Source organism: Biomphalaria glabrata, chromosome 5 (assembly GCF_947242115.1).
Source record: "Biomphalaria glabrata chromosome 5, xgBioGlab47.1, whole genome shotgun sequence".
NCBI classification, from domain to species: Eukaryota; Metazoa; Mollusca; class Gastropoda; family Planorbidae; genus Biomphalaria; species Biomphalaria glabrata.
Window position 1 is genome coordinate 23,592,593 of NC_074715.1, and position 26,059 is coordinate 23,618,651.

General features: G+C 36.4%; 2 protein-coding genes across 11 annotated transcripts in view; one reads left to right on the forward strand and one right to left on the reverse strand.

Moving 5' to 3' along the window:
* The window catches only part of LOC106065449 (uncharacterized), a 29,246-nt gene extending 23,285 nt beyond the window's left edge, over nt 1-5,961 (reverse strand). Inside the window, exon 1 of the mRNA XM_056028400.1 lies at nt 5,200-5,961. The gene's annotated coding sequence lies outside the window, so the exon portion shown is untranslated. The remainder of the gene's footprint in view (nt 1-5,199) is intronic.
* A 9,337-nt stretch (nt 5,962-15,298) lies between these two features.
* The window catches only part of LOC106065448 (regulator of G-protein signaling 22-like), a 49,387-nt gene continuing 38,626 nt past the window's right edge, over nt 15,299-26,059 (forward strand). For 2 of the 10 annotated variants that reach the window (XR_008777818.1, XM_013224272.2), the window contains exons 1-3: nt 15,299-15,530; nt 24,274-24,494; nt 25,617-25,645. Coding sequence is in view for 9 of the 10 variants with exons in the window: in XM_013224272.2 (XP_013079726.2) it covers nt 15,388-15,530; nt 24,274-24,494; nt 25,617-25,645 (393 nt within the window). In the remaining variant the exon portion in view is untranslated. Of the gene's footprint in view, nt 15,531-20,220; nt 20,585-21,003; nt 21,021-21,062; nt 21,083-24,273; nt 24,495-25,616; nt 25,646-26,059 lie in introns of those variants that run through there. The other 8 variants (XM_013224273.2, XM_013224276.2, XM_013224277.2 and 5 more) reach the window with 8 other exon arrangements.

Here is a 26,059-nt window from a genome sequence, read left to right on the forward strand (position 1 = left end):
GTAGGAGTTGAGGCATTGATAGGCGGTATAGATAGTGTTAGTTTAGTTGTTTTTTTTTGGTATTGTTATTGAGAGGTTAGTAGGCTTTATTTTGTTGAGTAGTTACGTAGATGAACAGCGAGGCAGCAGCAGCAGCAAGAATGCAGCCGTCTCAGACAGTGATCTTGGTGCCCAGGACAGAGATGAGTATCCGGCGCTTCCATGGTGATGGTCCTGCCAGGGAAATTGAAGAGTTCCTTCAAAATGTTGAGAGAGCTTGGAAGTCTCAACACATGGTGCATCCAGAGGAAAAATGTGACTTCCTCTTTGCACATCTAGGTGAGGCAGTGAAGGCCGAACTTAGGTGTCACCCTCAGACGACAAGGGCATGTCCAGATGCCCTGGTACAAATTCTACGCTCCACTTATGGAGAAAGACGGAGCATCAACTGCCTCATTGGGGAGCTGTTCCGAATAAGCCAGCACCAGTATGAGTCTGTCCGGGCATACTCACACCGTCTCCTTCAAGCATTTGAAGCACTCACAGACAGGCAGAGAGCTCTATCTGAAACTCCCTTCAGCAAGTCTATCCTGAGGGACCAGTTTGTAGAAAACCTCAGTGACAGGATCCTAAGGAGAGATCTGCGAGAGAGACTACTTGACAGGCCAGAAACTGAATTCCTGGCATTAAGAGACATGGCCATTAGGTGGGCACAGGATGAGGATGTCGCACCGCAAGTCAACGTCACATGCAGAGAGATAAAGATTGAAGGCCAGCTAGCTGCGCTCTCCAAGCAAGTGGAGGAGCTTGCAGCCCAGATTGTGCGCCTACAATTTTCAGGGCCACAGAACTATAGCTGTCCCCACTGCAACAACCATCAGCCTGATCACATTAGCAGCAATGTGAGACAGATATCCTCACAACCGGGTAGGCAACCAAATCGCACTCTTCACCATAAGAGGCCAACGACGAAGAACAGGAAATGCTACACTTGTGGCAAACCTGGCCATCTTGCAAGAAATTGCAGGCTGCAGAACAGGTTCCAAGGTCAGCGAAAGAAGCCAGGGAACCGGGCTCACCAGCAACACCCTTCTAGAAGCAACTGCTCGAATTGTGGAAGCCGGGACCATTTCACCCGAGCTTGCCCTGATGTCGCTGCAGCAGTGAATCACGTTCAGGTTGCCTCAGTTGAACAACCACAGGCAGTACAACTGCAACCTGCCCCCAAGCCAACAGAATTGTCGGTTGAGGTGCCACAGAATCCTAGGCGATCCAACACTGTGCCTGATTCGTTGGTTCGCAGAAACCAACCCGCAGTGGCAGAAATGATGTCGATCCATACAGAAGTTGCCTCACCTGACACTTCCAGTAATCATGCAGAAGGAGGTAGGGAAACAAATCCATTCCTACAGTTTCATCCGGTCCAACCAGAATCCACCTTGCTTTCCCATGAGGTTCCTGATTTGCAGAAGAAAAGGAACGACCTTCTGAACATTGGGTGCAGAGTTCTTGTCGAACAGAGAGTCAGAGGCCAGGGAAGAAAGTTCATGCAGTATGAACCGTCATGTTTTGTAATTACTGCAGTACCCAAGTATGCTTCTGGCTGGTACATGGTGGAGGCAGAAGACGGCAGTACTTACCGATATGTACGAGAGGAGGAAATGAAGTTCGTTTCCTCACCATACTAGCATAATTCTTCATTTGTATTTTTGTAATTTTTATTTAATATGTTGGTTGCATTCCTATGTATAGAGATGTATTAGTTTGTAGTAACTCTATGAGTACATGTTATCTACATGTGTATTTAAAAGCTTTTTTTAAAGCTTAGTAGTTGCTGTACCTATCTGAGAATGTACAGAATCAAGAGTATTTTCTGGTGTTTTTAGCTGATGAAGTGTATATTTTTTTGCTTTTGTCCTTGTAAAGCAATGTAATCTAAGTCATGTCATGGAGATGTATATTTTTGTGTGAAATAGATTTTAGTGTGTATTTTCTTTGATGGTAGAATATGTCAGCAGTATGTATGTAATGCATTTTAAGTAGTTTGTTAGTATTTTGTTTTGCGAGGACGCAAAAATTTAAGGCGGGATGAATGTGAGCTTGCGCTCCCAGAGCTATATTTTTATATATTTTATTTTTATAGGCTAGTGCCAAACTTATTATTTGTACTTCCGCTTTTTGTGTATAAAAAGTGATGCCACGCTGTTTTAAAACAGTTCAGTGTACAGTTGACCAGTGGTCAGTACCATATCTGTCTGTGTGACAGCTGAATATCTTTGTGGTCTGTCATCTAATTATATTTTTATTCCTGTTCCTGGGACGGCCTGCTATTATTACTGCTGTGTAACTGCTGTGTAACTGCTGTGTAACTGCTGTGTTACTGCTTTTAACTGCTGCTGTTGAATATTGCTGCTTATAATTGATTCTGTAGATCTAATTCTAGGGAAGCTAGTGTTATTTTGTTTCTGTAGTGTGGCCTTATTAGTGGCTTAGTTATAGTCTGTTTCTTGCTTTAGCTAGTTAGTAATTAGTTTAGTCTAGTTAGTAAGGTACTAAGACTTAAAGTGTTCTTGTTTTAGGGTTAGAGTTATTGGTTGAGATTGAGTGTAGTAGTAGAATATTGTAGATCTAGACTAGTTTATTGTAGTTTATTGTAGATCTAGGTCTAGTGTAATAGTTTTAGTGATTTAGTTAGATAGTTGGTTTGATCAGTTTGTGTTAGTTATTTTGGTTCGTTTGTTAGTCAAGTTAGTGTTTGTAGTGGCGTAGATTTAGAAGGTAGTTTATAGTGGTTAGTGTATATATTATATTTTATTATTATTTGATTCCATGTAAATAAAGTTTCTTTTTGTTTTATTTATCGTAAACTAAAGTTTGTTATTGCTTTCTTTTAGTTAGTTTAGTTTAGTCTAGTTGTCTGGTTACTTAGGTGACTCTAGCCCCTTGGTCGCAGACTGAGGTGTCACAGATGAGCCCACCCAGTAGCGCAAACATCTGCCTACTGTTGGTAAATTTTAATGTTGAGCAGCAGAGAATAGGCCCTCCCACTCGCGCCTGCCTGACCTGCTCACATAAAACTTAGCTAATGATCCTTTCACGTTATTTCTCTTTCGCTACGAAAATAAAATTAGTTTTGCGAAAATGGGTTTACCCGAAGTCGATACATTCTTATCTATTAAAAACGAAAAGAGCGAATCTTTGTTAAATGAATGGGATTATAAAGTGAACAATTAAACGAAATAATTTTTAGTACGCGATTCATGAATGAATATAGATCTAGGCCTATCTCAACTCGGCTTCGCAGCTTTCGTAGGTGAATGTAGCTTTAGAAAACCAAATTTGAATGTTTATTTGATCAAAATATGAAATGAATGGACTTTAATTAATATGTTTATGTGTTAAAGTATAAAACTATCTGTGCGAAGAGAAGTTTGATCATCTTAGAGTTGAATTAGAGTTAGGAACTAATTAATGTAAAAAATGCTTTAGAAACACAAAATTGAAGGTTAATTTTATTATATAATGAAATCAATGGATCTTCTTTTGTATTTTCATGTGTCAAAGTAAAAAACTATCTGCGCAAAGTGTATTTCTTAAAATTAGATCTAGGTCTAAATCCTTTCTATCTTTTCTCATGTCAACATTGTAGACATGGCCTAGATCCATAAAATACTATAGCTGTAATAGAGTCGGACAGCTTTATTTTTTTTGAGGGTCTTAAGTTTGTTTTAGGGCTACAATACATACACTACGGTCTAAGTTGGTACCCAAGGAAAATTCCTGCCTAGTTTTATCAAGATTGGTCAAGCGGTTTTGATGTCTATAAGTAACATACATACATACATACATACATACATACATACCCCTCACATTCTACTTTATAATATAGATATAGGTCTATATGATATTTGTCATTATTATTTGTCTACTTTTTTCTGGACGTCTGGTAATCATAAATTCTATATTATATGTAATATTATTCTCTAAATATTTTTAAATTTATGTATACTAATGCAAACTCATATTTAAATTCCGATAATCAAAATCACTATGTAAATAAATGTTTGCGGAACAGCTCGTCGAAATTAGTTAAAATCTACTTATATTTTGAAATTTTCTGCTAAACTACTGTTACGGTACTGCGCATGGTCCATTTCTCTACAAATCCAATATAAGGGTTTTCCTTTCACAGCAGAAAATTAATTTTGACTCCAGGTTAAAGTTGACAGGTGTGGAATCTTCCATTATTTTTCACATACCAGGAAAACCGCATAGGTCAGGGCTTAAGGCTTTTTAAAAATGATAATGACCCATAACCTGCATGATACACATATTTTTCGGTTTATAAATGAATGTGGAAAAACTTCATTTCGTAGTCATCTACCAGGAATTTAATTTTTTAAAAATTGGGAGGTGTTTACCCAGTTTTTACTTTTTTAAAGATAGTCACAATCGTGGAATACTATAATATAGATGTCATTTATTTGATCTGCGCATTTAGCTTAATATTTACATAGTGATTTAGATTATCGGAATTTAAATATGAGTTTGTATTAGTAAACATAAATTTAAAAACATTTAGAGAATAATATTACATATAATATATAATTTATGATTACCAGACGTCCAGCAAAAAGAGGACAAATCATATCAAATAATATCATATAGGCCTATATAATATTAATATTACACAAATTAAAGAATAGTGGAAAATAAAACCTTGTAAGGAAAATCAGGGTAGTGTGACGTCAATTAAATTAAAGAGGTAAAGAATTAGACAGTGACAATGTGTTGTCTTAAGCTTTATTAAAATAAAATTAATGTAAAGGATAAGGAGTTCAAGTATTATATAAGACTAATAAATATATGCTTTATATAGGCTTTGTTTCGACATTTTTACCGTGTTCCGCAATTGTGACTTCTTAAAAAATCCTGTTCCGTAATTGTGACTGACCATATCTCAGTCGATTTGAATGTAAAATTTAAATATCTGTTGAAAAACTAAACAATGTGTCTATTTTTTTTTCTAAAATGGATGGGCAATGCCTAGATACTTTTAGTTTTTCCATTGGTCTAACCATTACGGATCAAAAAATTGAAAACTAAAAGTACGGTAGCTGCAAACTGTTCCGCAATAGTGACTCTACTCATATAAGTCTATGATCTTAACAAAGAAATTCGGAAGTGGGAGGAGAAAATAAGTAAACCAATTAGACTTACTTTACTTAGGTCCTCCCGCGCCGTTCGGCGCATTGGGCGGCAAGCTGTCTCCATAATGATCTGTCACTGGCAATGTCTGAAGCCTCCTCCCACCTGGTGTCCACTGTTCTGAGGTCCTCCATGAAGGTGTGTCGCCAGGTAATACGAGGACGTCCCTGTTTGCGCTTTCCTCGTTTTGGCTTCCATGTTATCGCAACTCTTGGTTTGCGTAATTCATTTTGACGTAGAACATGTCCCGTAAACCTCATGCGACGCTCAGTCACAACCTCACTAAGTGTTCGACTCCCAGTTCGGCATAGGATTTCCTTGTTTGAGACTCGATCTGTGTAACTGACACCCAAAATCCGTCTCATCCATCTCTGTTGAGCCACATTTAGTCTTTTCTCAATTTTGACGGCTTCAACAGTCTGTAGATGAAAGGCTCAGAGAAGAACAAGCAGGTTTCCGAAGAGGCAGAACATGTACAGAGCAGTACGAAATATCATAGAACAAAGTCTTGAGTACCAACAACGGCTAACGATCAGTTTCGTGGACTTCAAAAAAAGCGTTTGATACTGTCCACCGAGAATCACTATGGAAAATAGTTAGAGAATACGGTAGCCCAGAAAAATTCGTCCAGATCCTACGACACCTTTACAGTCAGTCTAGTTGCTGCATTAAAACAGAAGAGGGAACAACAGAGTTTTTTACAATCGAGACAGGTGTGAGACAGGGGTGCATCTTATCTTCCTTCCTTTTCCTCCTAGCCATCGACTACATAATGAAGAGAGCAATGAACCAGACTGCCATGGCATGAACAACTCCGATTGACGGACTTGGACTTTGCTGATGATGTTGCACTACTCGGGGCTACAAATAAATGCATTCAAGAAATGACGGAGAGCCTAGACAGAGAGGCACCCAAAATTGGCCTCCGCATAAACTTGGATAAGACTAAAATTATGCGAGTGGGATATAAGGCAAAAGGTGTCCCCGTCAGACTTGGTGAGTCAAAGCTTGTAGAGCTGGACAAGTTCACGTACCTTGGCAGCATCATAACAAATGATGGAGATGCTTACCATGATGTAGCGTGCCGAATAGGAAAGGCAGGGAGCATTTTCCAAAGGCTGCAGCCTATTTGGACTAGCCAAGCCATTGGACTCGAGACAAAAATACACCTTCTCAACACAATCGTCATTCCAACTGCTACATATGCATGTGAGACATGGAAGTCATGTGTCAAAATTGAGAAAACCAATTAGATCTAGATTCTACTCAAATTTTTTTTTCCATTTTTAGGATTCAAGCATATTTTGTGAGATATAGTCCCAAATTTATTTATAGCCTACTTTATACAATAGAAAAATATCAGTATGAGTAAAGGTTGGAAAAAGGTGATTAGGAAAATAATATTTGGGTTCAGAACTCATCTCAATTTTTAATAAGAATTTAATTTATAGCAAATATATAAATTATATTAGTGACAATTTTTAAAAATTTTTTTGTAATTTCTTAACTAAAATACAAAAAGAAAAAGTATTGGTTTGTCGATAGGCGGAAGGCGATTGCATGTATCGCCCCTCCCATCTGGTAGGCCTACAACCCTTTTTCATTTCATATTTAGCCTACTAATCATGTAACTAATGATAAAATTTGAGATCAGAATGTGTGTGCGACATAGTATACAAATGGGTTAAAACATCAATATGTAGCTTAAATTATATAGATATTCAACTAATTTTGTTCACAAACAATGATTTCTCCATAAAAATAGGACTGCCCCTCCCACTCAGAGGGCAGTAGAAGCAATTGCCCCCCCCCCCCCAACCATCTCGCCGAATCGGATTAGATATCAGAAGTGTAGTGACACAATAAAAAAAATGTATAATAATATAACTAATTTTGTTCACAAACTATGATTTCTAAATGAAAATAGGATCCCCCCCTCAAAGGGTTTAGGTGGGAAGAGCAATACATGTATCCGCCCCCTTCCCCCCCCCCCCAACTCACACTATCGGCTAACAGGGAAACGACACAATATAAAGATCGGTTAAAATATCAATAACATGTTTTAATCATATAGATAATTAATTGATTCTGTTAATTAACAAGCTGCATGTGATTTCTACAAATAAATTGTCTAAAAATAGTTTGGAATATAAATAATTAGTATATATTATTAACGTAACTAATAAATTCGTATACAAATTGTGTGATTTCTTAAAAAATTGTCCGACGAGTGGGGGGGGGGGGGGGGCTGGATCCGCCAGCGCCATGACGTAGCATACGCCGCTATTTTGCAGGGCCGGCCTTATGCCACTGCAACCTATGCGACCGCAGTGGAACCCGCACTTTCATAGGACCCACGCTAATTCTTGGTGTAAATAATAAAATTAAACCATTTTATAACTTATAACAGATTTCCCGCGCCTCCTGATTTACCTGGAGTTCCTGGGAATCTCCCGAAATTGCAAAATATACGAAAAAGTCCTAAAAATCTCCGAAATTATTAAAATCTTTTGAAAACTCATAAAAATCTCCTGAAATATATAGACAAAAATTGTCATTTTGGGGTGTTATTCAATATGGAAAACGCCAATCGTCAGCGCCATAAAAAAAAACAAAACACGTCATCCTCTTTTTTTTTTAGCGCTTAAGTTACGTGAGATAACTCTATTCCGACTTTTAGAAATAAAAGAGTCATCTTTCCTTTACTTCTTGGTGTCCAAACTGTTGAGCCATGAAGAGAATTATATATATAGATAGATTATAGCCCTGTTTCCCTTTTGTTGGATGTAAACATAACCAAATCGAATCCTCCTCTTTATTAGTCTTTATATCAGTGTTAATTATGATCTAGGTTCACAGTCAGCAATAAACAAACAACAACCATTAGTGTCATGGCGGAGAATGAATACTTTATTATATTGAACGCGTGCACCTTTGCGCACCATATCAACATCCCCTTTTCTTTAAAAAAAAAATAAAAAAAAATAAAACATTTCGGGGAGTATCATAGAAAAAAAAAACCCACAACATAAACAACTAAACGTAACATACATGTATACGCTTCAATCAATATGAAACATATCACATTTAAAAATCAACATTCAATAGTTCATTAAGACACATAGTCATTGAATCTTGTCGGTTTCTTCAACTGATCTCTTGGTCGCAGGGAATGATGAGTTGATGAGTGGCAAACGTGTTGATCCTGAGTTCTATTGTCCTGTATGTTGTTATCAGTATCGGGAAATATATCTTCTTCTGTTTCTCTGTTCGGGTTAATATGCACTCTGTTTCTTTGGTACACTGCACCATTGTCACCTCGAATAATGTAAGCTCTCTGATTGACTTGAGACTGGATTCTTCCACGTCTCCATGTAGGGTCATTAGGAGATTGGAAATAGACCATCTGTCCAGTTTTCAGCTGACTTAAATTTCTTGACCTCTTATCATAAGATGTTTTTACACTCATCTGACGTTTTTCTTTCCTTCTCATAATGTTCTCTTGACATGTAGAAATCTTAATGTTACTCCTTTTGTTTGGTATCAGTGTTCGAGTCATCCGACCAAAAAACATCTGAACTGGGCTTAGATTTGTGTCTTGCCTTGGAGTATTTCTAAATTCCAGAAGAGCTTCATAAGCATCTGACTTTGATTCTCTAGATTTCTTCATTATGTTCTTCAAAATTTTAACTGCTGACTCAGCCTTTCCATTGGATTGATGGTGTCCTGGAGAAGATTTCAAATGAGTCACTCCCCATTCCATCATAAATTTGGAAAAATATTCCGATGTGAACTGAGGTCCGCTATCAGATATACAAACTTTGGGCACCCCATATCTTGCAAATAAAACTTTCAGTTTCTTTATAATTGCGTGTGTTGTTGTCAACTGCATGTTTTCTACCTCTATGAAATTTGAATAATAGTCCACTATGGCTAGATATTGTTGGTCACACATTTGAAATAAATCAATTCCAATCTTGTCCCACGGATTAGAACCTATTTCGTGATGTATTAATTCTTCTCTCTGGTTTGCTGGTTTATTTTTCTGACAACTGTAGCATGAGTTGGCTATTTCCTGTATTCGAGCTGATAATCCAGGCCAGAAAACTGTTTCTTTTGCTCTTCTTTTCATTGAGTCTACTCCCAGATGTGCTGCATGGAGTTTTTCTTCTATTTCCTTGCGAAGTGATATCGGTATGATTATTTGTTCTCCTTTCAACAGGAGTCCGTCTTCGTATGTTAACATGTCTCTTAGTGAAAAATATTGTTTGAGTTCAGGTAAACTATTATGTTTGTCTGGCCATCCATTTAGGATATACTGAATAAGTGTTTGCATTGTTCTATCTTTCTCTGTCTCGATTCTGACTTTCTCCAGCACTGCATCTGGTATTGCCAGTCCGACTGTATTGACACAAACATCAGGGATATCACTCTTTTCCTCTGATGGGTCTCTACTCAAAGTATCAGCTATGAACAAATTTTTGCCTTTGACATATTGAAACTGGATATCGTAACGATAAAGACGCATCATTAGACTTTGTAGCCTTCTCGGAGCAGAACTGAGTGGTTTTTGAAGGATGTTTTCCAGTGGTTTATGGTCATTCTGAACTATAACTGTCCTGCCATACGTATACTGGTCAAAACGTTCCAAACCAACAACCACTGCTAACAATTCTTTTTCAATCTGTGCCCATCTTTTCTGAGTATCAGTTAATGATCTAGAAGCATATGCTATTGGACTGCCATCTTGTAATAACGCTGCTCCTAACCCATTTTGGCTACTATCTGCTTGTAATGTAAGCTCTTTGTTAGGGTCAAAATATATCAATGTGCCATGAGTCGATATTTTCTGTTTTATCTTGTTGAAAGCTCGTGTGCATTGATCAGACCAAACAAATGGTGTGTTCTTTCTGATCAACTCTGTTATGGGCTGTAAATCTGTCGACAAGTCTGGAACAAATCTTGCCAGATATTGAACCATGCCACAGAATCTTCGGACTGATGAAATATCTTTTGGAGCATTCAAACTCAAACTCGCAGATACTTTGTTCGGGTCTGGTTTTATTCCTGCTTCTGTAATAATATGACCCAAAAAATTAATCTCAGCTGTTCTAAAAACAGACTTTTCGTGGTTCAGTTTAATCTTCTTTTCTTGACATCTCTTCATCAGCTCTCTTAGGTTAATATCATGATTTCTGAGTGCTTCTTCTTTCGTTCTTCCTCTTCCTACCACTATAATATCATCAACGTAATTGAAACAGCATTTCAGTCCTTCTAGTGCTAGATTTAATCGTCTCTGAAAAATTTCTGAACTCACTTTCAGTCCAAATGGTAATCGTTTCCATTTGTATCTACCAAAAGGGGTTATCATTGCTGTCAAATTAGATGACGCTGTGTCTAGTCTGACATGCCAGAAAGCTTCTTGCACATCCAATTTGCTGAATATTTTGGCATCGTTCAAATCTGCCAATATGTCATCTAAAGTAGCAAGATTATAGAATTCCCTTAGTAAAACTTTATTCAGGGCTTGTGGATCTATGCAGATCCTAATTTTTCCATTAGCTTTTTCCACAATTGCCATCTGACTCACCCACTCTGTAGGCTCTATCACTGGTTCTATGATTCCTCTCTGCACTAGGGTCTTTAACTCCTCCTTAACTCTTTCTTGTAAAGCAATAGGGATCTTTCTACACGGCAGAACCTTGGGCTTAATGCTGCTATCAATCTTTAAAGACACTTCTCCTAAGTCACCCAAATCACCAGTAAACTTTGGACTACAGTCTTCTTCTTGGTTATTCACTACTGATGCTATGAACCTATCTTTATTGACTTTGATTAACTTCATTCTTGTTAAAGTTTCATGACCTAGAAGGCATGCTAGATTATTTGGTACAACTATATATTCCACCTCAAATGTTTCGTTAGTTTTCTCATTTCTCGTCGTTAGAGTGGCTTTCCCTATGGGTCTCATTTCAGTCTTATTCCACATTAGTAATCTTTGCGTTGCCTTTTCTATCTGATTCTTATTTACGTATTTTTCCTGGATGGTATTTACATCAGCTCCACTATCCATTTGAAACCTTACACGGTGACCATTTACTGTCATAACTGCTGTCATCCTTTTCGTTTTGTGGTTCTCCAAAGACATCACCCATTCATTTTTTACCATCATGACATCATCTCTTGTGTCCGACTGTAGCTGTCTTTCATCGTTAGACATATCATCTGACACCTGCTGAATTTTCTTTTTGCACATCACAGCAAAATGATGTCTCCCCTTGCATGCTAGGCACATTTTACCCCATGCAGGGCACTTTTCTTTAATGTATTCGTGAATCCTTCCACAATACCTGCATTTACCTTTCTGAATGTTTGTTCTTGAAGGTGTTGATACTTTCTCAATGATTGGAGGGTCGGCTTGTATTTGTCTCAACTGTTTGTTGGCGGTCTCGTATGCTCTGCAAATATCTCTGCACCTTTCCAATGTGAGACTACTATCTTGTAGCAATTTCATTTTGAGGCATTCATGTCTAATACCAAGAACTACTCTGTCTCTAATCAAGCTATCTTCCAGGCGTTCAAAACAACACGTTTTTGCTAGTCTTCTCAGATTTGTTATGTACTTTTCGATGTCCTCGCCGTCTTGCTGTTCACGCGTATTGAACACATAGCGCTCATAAGTTTCATTCGTTTTTCCAATGCAAAAACTTTCAAATTTGTTCACTATTTCTTCCATCTTTCTTTCTTTTCCCTTCTCAATTTCAAGACCATCATATCTGTCCATCGCTTTTGTTCCTATAATTGTTAGAAAGGTGGCCACTCTGACCTCCTCTGATTCTTCCGACAATTTAATGGCTAACTCATAGTTTCGCCAGCTCCGGTGAAACTTTTGCCAATTAGCGGCCATGTTTCCTTCTACCTCGAGCGGCTCGGGTACAGGAAGGAAATTTCTAGCTGCCATTGCACGGCGTAGCCTTGAATTGTTGCCTATTTATTATTGCAAACAATTAACCTTTATATACTGATTAATGATTACCTCTGATCATTAATATACCGCTGCCACCATGTTAATTATGATCTAGGTTCACAGTCAGCAATAAACAAACAACAACCATTAGTGTCATGGCGGAGAATGAATACTTTATTATATTGAACGCGTGCACCTTTGCGCACCATATCAACAATCAGTATGTTACAATTTCAAGAAGTTACAAGAATTGAAGAAAATATGCAGGATTGAAAAATTTCGAAACACTCATTTGGGGGCCGCCCTCAAGGGGAGTCCGGGGAGATTTTTAAATTCTCCCCCCTACTCCCCCTACTCCCCCAATCTAGCTACGTCACTGCACAAAAAAGAAAATTTTTTACTCTGCCCCAATCCACTCATCGGAAAAACATCCTGGTTATCATATAAATCTAATCAGAATAAATACAGTAGACCCACAGTAGAAAAAAAAAGTTCACTTGAACATCACTAAGAGAAGATGTTTGCGAGTGTCTAACAATATCTTTTAACAACAAAAAAAAACAAAAAAAAAAAAACAACAACAACGGGAAACCGAACATTAGGCCTATAGGCAAAACATTTTGGCAGCCATTGAAGTTTTAAAAAACAGTTTTACTCATATGCATCTTCTTCTTCTTCTTCATCGTTCTCATTGTTATGTTGGAGTGTTCATATGACTAGACCAATACATGAGATGAACTGCGCAGTGGTTTCCAAATCAGGGAGCTCTCCATATAGTTTTCTTTCTATTGGGGTGATTTGGGGCCAATGTCTTATACGGGCCTCTTGGTAGAGAGAGCAGTTTTGGAGGATGTGGTCGGCATTTTCTGGTGATACTCCATATGGGCAGATTTCACTGGTTCCAATTTTGAGCTTCCGGAACATGTGTTGTCGCATTCTGTTGTGCCCGGTCCTGAGTCGAAAGATTAGACGTTGGTCTTGTCGGGATAGCTTATAGTAAGCGTCATCTTTCTTGTGATTTGGATGAGAGCTCGTCCATTTCTCATTTATTTTATCTACAATTAATTTCTTCATTTCTTCTGGATAGAGTGCAGAGTTTACTTGTGAGTTTGTTCTCCCTCTCTTGGCGAGTGTGTCAGCCTTCTCATTTCCTGCTAGTTGTATGTGAGCTGGTATCCTTTGAATAACAGTTTTTTTGCTGTTGTTGTTGAGCTTTGTAAGTGCTGTTCTGAGGTTTTTAATATAAGGGGAATCAGAGTTTTGCAGGCTTTGGAGGGTTGTTTTCGCGTCTGTTAGAAAGACAATCTGACTGTGAGGGGAACTTGGATGATTTGCTAGCATAGTAGCAGCTATTGCTAGTGCTTCCCTTTCTGCTCTGTGACTGTCAGAGAGCTCTCCAGTTGCAATGGATTTTTCTAGTTTTCCTCCATATGGCCATTCGATAAGTATTCCAGCTCCTCCAACAACAACAACGGGAAACCGAACATTAGGCCTATAGGCAAAACATTTTGGCAGCCATTGAAGTTTTAAAAAACAGTTTTACTCAAACCTGCATCTGATATCATAAACAGAATTTATGAAAGCAACAATAAGGCCTGCAGTTCAAAGGCCTTTAAATTATGGCATTGAAAGCTGCTAACAACTTGTTTCTCTATAAATCTGGACGAGTTAACCTTGCCTGGTAATTAATGCATTATTATTGGCATATGTTCGTTTGATTATGAAACAAGAAATCCACGAAGAACTGTTCTTAGCTGAGAACCTTTATCAATTGCTCCTTCACACTGAAGTACGATGGTTGTCGAAAGGCTTAAGTTTGACTATATTTTTACTCTTTATAGCCTACTGTTTAAGTAGGCCTATCTGGTCATTAGGCCTACTAAAAAATTTTTTTTCTGAAAGGCTTCTTCTCTTTTGAGATTCTTCATTCGCGATAAAGATTTATTTAACACAGCTTGGAGTATAACTGCGACGCAAGAATCATTTCAGTGGATTTTTTTTTAGAAGTCATTGTCACTCTCGACACAGTAGGCAGATACGTAGAGTTTGAGAGTAGGGGATAAAGTCTTTACAAGGTGATTGTTGCGATGATGCGTGAAGTAGACGGCTATGGCTGTCTCTTATCTTCTTATCTTATAAAATACAGACGGTACTTCAAAAAAAAAAAAAAAAAAGAAGATGATTGCGTCCCACGCGTGTTCCTAGGTCAATCTAGTCATTCATGTTAACCAATGACTTAAATTCTGCCAAGTAATTGTTTTTTCTGGCTGGCTTAGGCAACCCATTCTATGCTCTAATAGCACTAGGTAAGAAGGAGTATTTTTACAAATTTGTCCTAGTTGCAATGGGTAGATGTAAAGAATATTTGGGTTATAGTTCTATCTTGATGTCTAGGAAGTTCTAGAGATGGTGTATATTAAGTGGATGACAGGACTGAAGTTATTAATGAAATCAATACATTTGTTTAGTTTTTTTCCTCTGTCAGAGGGGCTACGCCAAGTTTATCATTGATGTACTTGCTTACAGCCCGTCACCTCTAGTAAGTGTGCTTGTTTTGAGTGGCTAGTAGTGTATCGTGTGTGACTGTGAATGAAATGATCAGCTGACCTTCATTGTACATGGAGGAGTGAAAGCGAAGAAAGTGTGTAAGTCAGGACACTGGGTAGACATGGGTCAGAAACACAACAGGATGCTGGAGTGACGGAGACGAGTGTAAAACTAATAGAGCAATGTGTTCATTGAGACTATTGTTTTTAGTGTGTTTATTACAACCTCAATTTGAATATGGGCTGCCAACAATAGATCTCCACAATCCACTGACCTCGGCTCACCCGTTCCCTCTTGTTCAAATTAATTAGTTCGTATTTTGGTTACGCTAACTGTCACGTCATCCCTACGACAAGAGTGAAGCACAGATGATGATTTGATATGCTCAGATATAGAAATATAGATCTATATAGATATTCATCATCTTTGGGTATATGAATAATAGGCCTATGACAATTTGTGAGCTGGGATGATGTCTAGCAAAATCTATAGGTTCTAAACACAAACCTATATATAACTTATTTTAACATGGTCCTAAAATGCCTCTTCTTACGCAAAGTTTAAAAAATTATTAAATTTGGAAAGAAAAAAAAGTAAATAGTCAACGGATACACGAAGTTTTTTTTTATAACTAGCCTATAGAGAGGAAACCATACTTACGTTATTGACTTAATATTGATCTGAAAATGGATTCTAAAACAGAATCTGAATATGAAGTAGATTCACGGGATTCAAGAGAGTCTGATGACTCTGCGGGACCTATCGACATGAGCTCTTTTGCTCTACCTGACTTAGAAGCCAATGATGACGACGAGGAATCTTCTGAAAGGTAAACTAAAACTTGAATAATATTATAATTAATATAAAGTATAATAAACTCAACTAGACATAATTGTTAGTATACTATAATACTAAGTGTAACTAAGTATATTATTTTATATACTAGCCATAGTATATAGATCTAGATCTATATATAGTAATATAAAATTAGATACAATAGGCTATTTATAAAGATCACATTCATAAATTGCGATATAGTCTCAGAGGATCTATTCTCATTTAAGTAGTTCTATGTGAAAATGTAAAAAGTTCAGTTTAGTAACTAAAGTAATTATTAGACTAGTAATGCAATCAAAACAAAACAAACAAATTCATTAAAAAAAACAAGACTAGTAATGCAATCAAAACAAACAATTTCGTAAAACAAAAACAACAAGACTAGTAATGCAATCAAAACAAACAATTTCGTAAAACAAAAACAACAAGACTAGTAATGCAATCAAAACAAACAATTTCGTAAAACAAAAACAAGACTAGTAATGCAATTAAAACAAACAATTTCGTAAAACAAAAACAACAAGACTACTAATGCAATCAAAACTAACAATTTTGTAAAACAAAAACAATTTAGTGACAAAATACACAAAATTTTCTGTTGATCTATAGGCCTACTAGGTCTAGATCTAGATTTAGGTTATCCCTTGAAAAGTAATCCTAAGGCTAATGCTTTTTAAAGATGAATAAAAACAAAATGTAATTTTTTTTTTGCTTTTGACTCATGGTCTAGACTTTGTTTATTTGGAAAGAAGCTAATGTCACCCCTCTATTTAAAAAAGGAGAAAAATCACCCAGGAAATTACAGACCATTATCACTTACCAGCATCACATGTAAAATCCTAGAAACATAATATGTAACAACATCATAAACCACTTAGAAAAACATAATGTCCTTACTCCATACCAATATGGCTTTAGGAAATATAGATCATGTGAAACACAACTAATAGGACTAATTGATGATTTTTCAAAAGGTTTAGATTTATAACAATGAGCAAATAGATGCTATCTTACTAGATTTTTCCAAAGCTTTTGATAAAGTTCACCACCATAGTTTGCTTAAAAAATTAAAATATTTTGGCATTGATGGTCCATTGCATCAGTGGATTAAAGATTTTCTGATAGGGAGAGAACAAACTGTAATAATAAATGGCTCTAAATCAACACCAATAACAGTTAACTCAGGTGTACCTCAAGGAACAGTCTTAGGTCCACTACTATTTTTAATTTACATAAACGATTTACCAAATTGCATTAGTTCAGGAACAAAAGTCAGATTATTCGCAGATAATTGCATAATATATAGAACAATAAAAACAACACAAGATACAGAAATTTTACAAAGATAATTAGAGGAATTACAGAAATGGGAATCAAATTGGAGCCTGTCTTTCCACCCAGAAAAATGTCAGTTGTTAAGAGTAACAAAAAAGCTAAAACAAATTAATTCCACTTATCTTATTCATGGTAAACCAGTAACACAAACTAAAAACACAAAATACCTAGGTGTTATAATAAATGAAAAACTGTCATGGAATCCCCATATTGATGAAACTATAAAAAAATCAAGCAAAGCATTAGGGTTTATTAAAAGAAATTTCTATAAATCAAATAAGAACATAAAACTAAAATGTTATTTAACCTTGGTTAGGCCAATAATAGAATATGCATCCTCTGTTTGGGACCCCCCAACTCAAGAAAACATTAAGAAACTGGAACAGACACAAAATAGAGCAGTGAGATTCATTACAAACGAATATTCACACTTGACTAGAGTAACACCTTTAGTTAAATCACTAAATTTAGAAAGCCTTCAGGATAGAAGACTTCAAAGTTAAGTAGCAATTATACATAAAACACTGAACCATAATCTTCAAATACAAAAACATAATTTAATAAAATACTCAGAAAGACACAAAAATAAAGGCACATTCCTCATCCCATATGCTAGGACAAATTTGTACAAATACTCCTTCTTCCCTAGTGCTATTAGTGCATGGAATGGGTTGCCTGAGCTAGCCAGGAAAACCAGTGACTTGGCAGAATTTAAGTCATTGGTTAATATGCATGCCTGAATGCATGACGCGTAGGACGTAATCATCTTCTTTTTTGAAGTAACGTCTGTATTATATAAGATAAGATAAGAATTTCTAATAAGACACACACATTTTGCTAGCATTTTAACCTATTAACCAAAGAAATTTAACAAAGTTTTTATTGACTTGTTGTAATTGCTATGCCATGTGACATTTAGATGTTGTCTTGGAAATTGACTTCTGTACACATTATAGGTTCCTTCAGAAACGAAGAAGATTCTTGCTGGATTGTGGCTGGCTGGGTTATAACTTTGGACTGATGTAATGACAGTATGTGGTTTATTTGGTTTCAGGATGTTACTATGGGGTGAAATTCAGCTTGATTTGTATATATGTTTGTGCTGATGGATCATCATTTCTGGGGCAGCAATTGTTCTTGTCTTTTCATATTATCTTTTCTTGCCAATATTTGGTCTGAAAGTCGATTATTTTTAAATTTCAAAATTAAAGTCTCAGAGAATGATATTGATGTTTTTTTTTTTTTGATGACTCATCATGTATCCTCTCCAGCTATGACTTTTGCAAGATTATTTTTTTATCAACTGTGTATTTTGTATCAACTATGTGTACTTTAAAACAAATATCTTTTCATATATTTATGTAAAGACATTGTAGCCTTTTTAACTGATCACATTCCTGTGAACTGTTTGAGTTCCACTTACCAAAATGCATTCACTGCTGTGTTTCAGCTCTGAAATATGTTCCCTGCTGTATTGCATTGGCTAAAATACATTTTTGTGTAATGTGTGTGTAGGCTTATATGGCATGTTTGGAATGATAAAAGAGTACGATAGTATAGGACACTTTAAGAGAAGGGTGGTGCTTGGAGACAGGAAGATCACGAAAGAGAAAATGTGACATGTGTGACCCAATGTAATCGTAAGGACTTCAATAGCAACAGCATGTAAATAAGAATGTGTTAAATATACATGCAACAATACTTCGATTTGTTTGGAAAAAAATCTTGTCAAATGAAACTTCAGTTTCGGGAAAAAAAAGACAAAAAAAAAAAAAAAAGCAAAACAAGAATAAAAAAAAAATGTTAACAAAATGAACATCAAAGCTTATATTAAGCATAGTTGTATCAATTGAATGCAGTTAAATTTGTAATAGATCTAGACTAACAATAAAAAACATTAATAAAAAAAGGAAGGGGAAAGACCTGAATTCGAACTCATGGCTCATGTTTCCTGAAGCCGACATTGTAACCACTCTGCTAGTGAAGTTCTTATGAACTTAGAAGATTGTATAGTCATGTATTGTTTCTATAGTCTCGTCGTAGTTCATGCTTGTGGTCACTAAGACTAAACATGACGACCTTTATAGGGGACTAATTCAGCTTATACCACTACTTCAGTCAAGTACAATTTCTTTCCCTTGTTCGAGATACCAAACAAAATAATAAATTACCAATAAGTAATCAACTAATTGGTTAATTTTAAAAAATTGATTATTGTGTTGTCAGGTAAACGAAATAATTGTGCTAAATTTTCAGCTTGATCTCAGATTGGGTGTCAGAGAAATAAGGTATACAATCTTTTTACCAGACAGACAGAGCGTGTTATAATTTCAAAAAGGGCGAAACTAAAAGACACTGTACTTATTGCAAACCTTATCTGCCTTCTACGAGGAGAATGCCATTGAATCTGATAGAATACAATGATAATTTCTGTGAACGAACATTTGCGCATGCTTGCGGACGAAATTTCCTCCTACCTTCCCTAACTACATGACATTTCGTTTACACTTGCCAGAAGCTCATGCACAGTGAAACTTGAAGACGTTCGTGGTCAGGAAGAGATTTTTGAACTCTTTATATCGATGCAGCGAAATATGATTTCTATTCCATGTCAGGTACACAATTCTGGATCCAGTGTTAACAGTCATTCCCCGATAATTCCTAATCTGCTGAAACAGCTCAACCTTCGCACTAACGTTGGCTTGTTTGTACAATGTCGCAACAATTTTGTGGCCATGTCGTTTATACTGGGACGGTTATTCATTTTAAATTGTCACAAAAGCATGCTACATTTATATGGCGAATAAGCGAGTGAAAAGTAAATAAATGCAGTTCATAATGATAAAATCTCATTTATTTGTCATTTAATTATAAGCAGACATTTATTTTAACAAAATAGAAATAAATAACGCTTTGGCTATGTTCAGTTTTTAACAACACAAAAGTACGTGTACATCGTCATATCAGATCTATACATAACGTTTACATTTTGAAACATTAGCAAACACACAGTTTCTTAGTCCTATCCTATTATCGAAACTGATGTTGAGGGAATTTATTAAAGGGGTCGCGGAACTATAAAGTTTGAAAACCGCTGATATTATACCTTTATGCACATAGAACAAATATACAGATAGACTACATATATACTTAGACTTCATATACACAAAACTACGTATACACATGGACTACACATACAATATAGACTTCTTGTGGATATTTAAAGGAAAAAAAAACATCTTTCAGTTTTTTTAGAGCGGACAATCAAGCTAATTAAGTTCGTTCTTCAGCTAATTCAACTTTAACGGAGCTAAATAAACTGAATCCTTGATGAAAATAACTTGATCTACCTATGCGATTTGTTTTGTCTGTACAGTATAGAGAACAAAGACAGGCATTCACATTATCGACTGGTTTATTTCCTAGCTGCTTGCCAAGAGTTGCTGCCGTTGTGCTATTACACTAGTAAATACTTAGTAGGCTACTTGGTAGCCAATCAACAAACACTGACACTGAGTGTCACCGAGACTGACACAGGTACGACAAGGACTTACAGATTGTTGTTTGGCACTAGGTCTGACACTGAAGCATTTCTTGGAGAGTTTACTCGATAAAACGATGAATTGTTAATAGTGTGGAAGCTCAGCAAGTATACTGTTATAACATATAGGATTTTAGAAGTATGGTGTTATAACATATAGGATTTTAGAAGTATGGTATTATAACATATAGGATTTTAGAAGTATGGTATTATAACATATAGGATTTTAGAAGTATGGTATTATAACATATAGGATTTTAGAAGTATGGTATTATAACATATAGGATTTTAGAAGTAGGCCTATTGTGTTATAACATAGGATTTTAGAAGTATGGTGTTATAACATATAGGATTTTAGAAGTATGGTATTATAACATATAGGATTTTAGAAGTATGGTGTTGTAACATATAGGATTTTAGAAGTATTGTGTTATAACATAGGATTTTAGAAGTATGGTGTTATAACATATAGGATTTTAGAAGTATGGTGTTATAACATATAGGATTTTAAAAGTATGGTGTTATAACATATAGGATTTTAGAAGTATGGTATTGTAACATTTAGAATGTTAGAAGTATGGTGTTATAACATATAGGATTTTAGAAGTATGGTGTTGTAACATTTAGAATGTTAGAAGTATGGTGTTGTAACATATAGGATTTTAGAAGTATGGTGTTGTAATATTTAGAATGTTAGAAGTATGGTGTTATAACATATAGGATTTTAAAAGTTTGGTGTTATAACATTTAGAATGTTAGAAGTATGGTGTTGTAACATTTAGAATGTTAGAAGTATGGTGTTGTAACATTTAGAATGTTAGAAGTATGGTGTTATAACATATAGGGTTTACTTCTATAAATTGTGAGCGTTAATTCAGTGAACTATTTGACGTAGTTTTATCACTAAGTATAACAAGCTTTAAATATTTTGAATATCATTAACTATCATGTTTGTTGAAAGTGAAAAGTTGTGTTGGAACTCGACACACACCATTGGTAGTGGTCATCTTAGATATTTCTAAACTATGTTTCAATTTGTGTTTAACTCCACACCATTGGTAACGTTAGATATTCCTAAACTATGTCTATTTGCTAAACTCTACACTAGTGGTAAAATTAGATATTTCTAAAGTTTGTCTTAAAATTTGTTTAACCCCTTATCCTTGGTAAGCCTAGAGATTTCAAACGGGACTTATATTATAGATGTATACTCCCTATTTTTTTTTTAAATCTAAAAATAGATCTTGGTGCCTAGTATGCCCATTGTTCGCTCTGGCTTCTATCATGTAATTAGAGTCAGAAACACACAGGAAAATAAAAGAAGTCTATCATCTGCTATACTGTATATAAAGAACAATGAGTTATTCCCGTTGTTAGCCAGCCTTCCCTACAGCCAGAATGTTGTCAGACTACCTGTTTCCCTCAGCGTGTTCGAACGTATCGATTAATGTGTGCCATAACTTCCTCCAGTGTTGAGAGATTTGTTTGATGTTTTTGTACACAATTTGATCCATTCCTGCTTGCTGTGTGTTTGCCAGGAAATATTACAGACATGCTTTGATCTCAGTCAATATTGAAAACTTTGGCTTTGTTTTTCACCAATTATTTTATGCACTCTACTCACTCTACACACACTTATATAGATTGAATTCGACTATATCGCTGATACCATTCCTCTGTTCAACTAAAAAAGGGCTATCGTGATAAATTTAATATTGGCACTATGGTTTAAATGGAACTATAAACAGAAAAGACTGAAAATGTCTAAAACTATAATTGAATTTGAAACTAGCATTAGATAATTCGTAGTTATTCTTCAATGATGGTTGTACAGTTTGTTTTGGATCTGGTAACTACAGTCTGATCACTGTTAACTCTCTTGCTCCCCTCCCCTTGTCTCTGATTCAACCATTGGTTGTACATGTTTGGGATGTCCAAGTCGAAGATGATTACATCCTAGCCAAAACCAGTTTCTCAAAAATTAAAAACGGACGTGAATAGTTTATGTTAATGGGCTAATGAACCTATTGGGTGTACTAACATAGGCGTGAAATGTTCCCAAGCTGAATGTGTTTCGATGTCAGGCTGAACAGTTTGCTGGCTCTCACTTGACAAAGCTGACATTAACACATTCGTTATGGAAGGAATCTTGTACAAGTTATTTCTCTCGTTCTCGGGTCAAGTGGAAACTTTGCACAACATTGTCGATGGCAACACAGAAATGAATACAAACAATCAACCAAGTCGTCAATCAATTAGTCGTCCTTAATTACTTTTGTTTTCTATGGAATATGTACTACGTTAAAGAGAGATCATGTTTCAGCAGAGAATTAGGTCACAATTTTAAACTGACTATAAAATGGTCAAACCTTTTCTTTTTACAAGTACTTATATCTTAGCGATTGGTAGGCTAACGTCATCCTCGCCTCTTTAAGGTGATATATGGGGCAGATGATGTTAAGGTCATCTGTTAACCAGGGTGTCATGTGGCCAGGACAACGACGTTTCCCCAGCTAATGTCGGGTACCCATTAGACCTCGGTGGACTCAGAGGTGCCCTGAAGATCCCATAAGTAAAATGCTCCTCTTCACCAGGTTTCGAATCCGGGACCCCCGGCTCGGAAGTCAAGCGCTTTACCACTCAGCCACCGCGCCACCTTCCATCGTTAAGGATCGAGTTCGAATTCAAACTTGAAATTACTGTTTTGAGAGCACGATTCTTCATTCATTCAGCATTCTAAGAAGAGCAGGTGTCTAAAACTAAAGCACAAAGAAATGTCTCCTTGAAGACAACAGTGTAGCCAAAGTACCCAGTAGGCCTACTAGAACTGTCTTGGACATGAGCAGATCTCCTCCACACAAACAAACACGTTGTCCCACATTTGTCTTTAAATCTTTGCATGTCAGCTACTCATTCAAGTTGGGGGGAAGCGCGGCGGCTGAGTGGCGCTTTGCTTCCGAGCCGATAAGTCCCTGGTTCAAATCCTGGTGAAGATTGGGATTTTTATTTTATTTCGGGATTGGGCGTCACTCAAAGATATCCCTTCCCCAATCAGCTTATCTAAGGGCAAGATCTCCGCGCTTAGAACTATATCTCTCAATAATGTAGAAGTTATTTCCCGTATTCGATATCAAAAAAAAAAATTAATTGACTATTTTTTACAAAGCTTCATGTTTTGTTAGGTACAATAAATAATTGTTTAAAGCGTCAACTTGTTCCAAGAATGTATCTAGGAGAAATAACGTGTACAATTATCTGAGGCAACTACATACATACCCCAGCTTGAATAAAACTTCTGTGAATACTGAAGGATTAATTTCCCTTGATGGTATCAAACAAATTAAGTCATTAATTGACTGATTGTTTAAGTTTTTTTTTACATTGATCCATGTCTTGTCTATGCCTATGAATAATTGTGCAAAGTTTCAACTCGCTCCGACAATGGGAGGGGAAGAAATAACCTGTGCTAACATTGTGCTAGACAGACAGACAGAGCGAGTTGATAGAATCTTTGTAAAACAATGAAATAACGAAACGGCTATTCACACCCCTTTCAGTGACAATGTCAAGCTCTCACACATGCCGGGCCTCAGCAGCCTTAGGCCCCTGTCCCCTCTTGACTGCAGTGCTCGTTATTGAGTAGGAAGGTGCTAGAGAGACACAGCCCCTAACAGCCTTTGAATGGATTGGCATTTCAGCTCCTCAGCCTATTGTTGTAGACCACTCAGGCCTCCTTATTAATTCTGTTTAGAATTGACCCAATCAAAGTTTTTTGTTTGTTTGTCCTTGTGGAGATGAATAGAAAATGAAAACGTTTCCCGGTGACTTCAAAACGAGTTTGTTGTGTTCTTATTTGTAGCTATAAAGAAGACTTCTGGTTTGAAGACCTGGTATGGCCAGACCCTTGCGGCCTGTTTCCTGCGCGAAGTGGCATTAAGCCTGCCCTATTGACCACGACAATTGATAGCACTGATGTAGACATAGAACTTGGCTCTGCAACCAGGTGTCAGATGTCGTTGGTGGTCAAACGACGGCCCAGGCCTACAGAATTGCCCTGGAATGTTGTGGTCATTAATAGCGGTCAGTTTTTTGTATTTCTGATAATACTTATGCTTAAGGAATGTATGTTTTTGTAGTTAGTGTACTCAAGTGTACTGTTTTACACTTCGATAGTCATTATGGATGATACTAATAGCATCTACACGAAGCTATGTATGTTTGTAGATAGTGTACTGTTTTACACTTCGGTGTAGATAGTATACTGTTCAACACTACGATGGTCATTATGGATAATAAATACTAATAGTATCTACACGAAGCTATGTATGTTTGTAGATAGTGTACTGTTTTACACTTCGATAGTCATTATGGATGATATAATAGTATCTACACGAAGCTATGTATGTTTGTAGATAGTGTACTGTTTTACACTACGATAGTCATTATGGATGATATAATAGTATCTACACGAAGCTATGTATGTTTGTAGATAGTGTACTGCTTTACACTTCGATAGTCATTATGGATGGTACTAGTAGTATCTACACGAAGCTATGTATGTTTGTAGATAGTGTACTGTTTTACACTACGATAGTCATTATGGATGATATAATAGTATCTACACGAAGCTATGTATGTTTGTAGATAGTGTACTGTTTTACACTACGATAGTCATTATGGATGGTACTAGTAGTATCTACACGAAGCTATGTATGTTTGTAGATAGTGTACTGTTTTACACTACGATAGTCATTATGGATGGTACTAGTAGTATCTACACGTAGCTATGTGTGTTTGTATAATTTAAGTCATTGTTTAACATGCAAGACTAGATTGACTTAGGAACACGCGCAGGACGCAATCATCTTCTTTTTTGAAGTAACTTCTGTATTAATAAGATAAGAAGTTACATTGTATTAGCTTCACGTAACATGTAATTTTGTAGATAGATAGCTACTGTTTTACACTACGATATTCATTACAGATGATGTTTATAGTTATAGTAGCTTTATGTAGCATGTATGTTTGTAGATAGGATACTGTATTATACTACGATAGTCTCAACAGATAATAGGCCTACTTATAGTAGCTACAGGTAGGCTAAATGTTAAAAAAAAATGAGGATTCTGTTATTAATGGTGTTAATAAAAGCTCTGTTATTGCCCATTATTTTTAAATTCACCTTTGTTCCTTTCACTCTAGATCCACCAATCATTGAAGAAGATGATGTTGTAAGTACATATATTGCACACATTTGACTTGTTCACTTTGTCTTTGAAGCTACTCATCTCTGTCTCGCTATTCTAATCCTGCTTCCCAACCACTGTAGTGTACACTGTACATTGAGGATTTCTGTTTTCAGTAGTGCTCGACTCAGTAAATCATGGGTGGGAACTAGTGGGGTGGGCGAGCTCTAACTTTGTTAAGTCTTGTGGTTAGTGACAGCGTGTCTTAGCGTCACGTGGACACTAGTTCGTTAGGAATATCTTCTTTTTCATACTTGCTACTGGCTGCCAGTCGTCCCCTTTTGTCCCCCCTTTGTTGACCAATCCCTTCCCTGCTCAATCATTGTCGCAATGTACACACCACGTTCTATATCCCAATCCATAGATGATCGAAACCTATTTCTTCAACTGAAATGAACT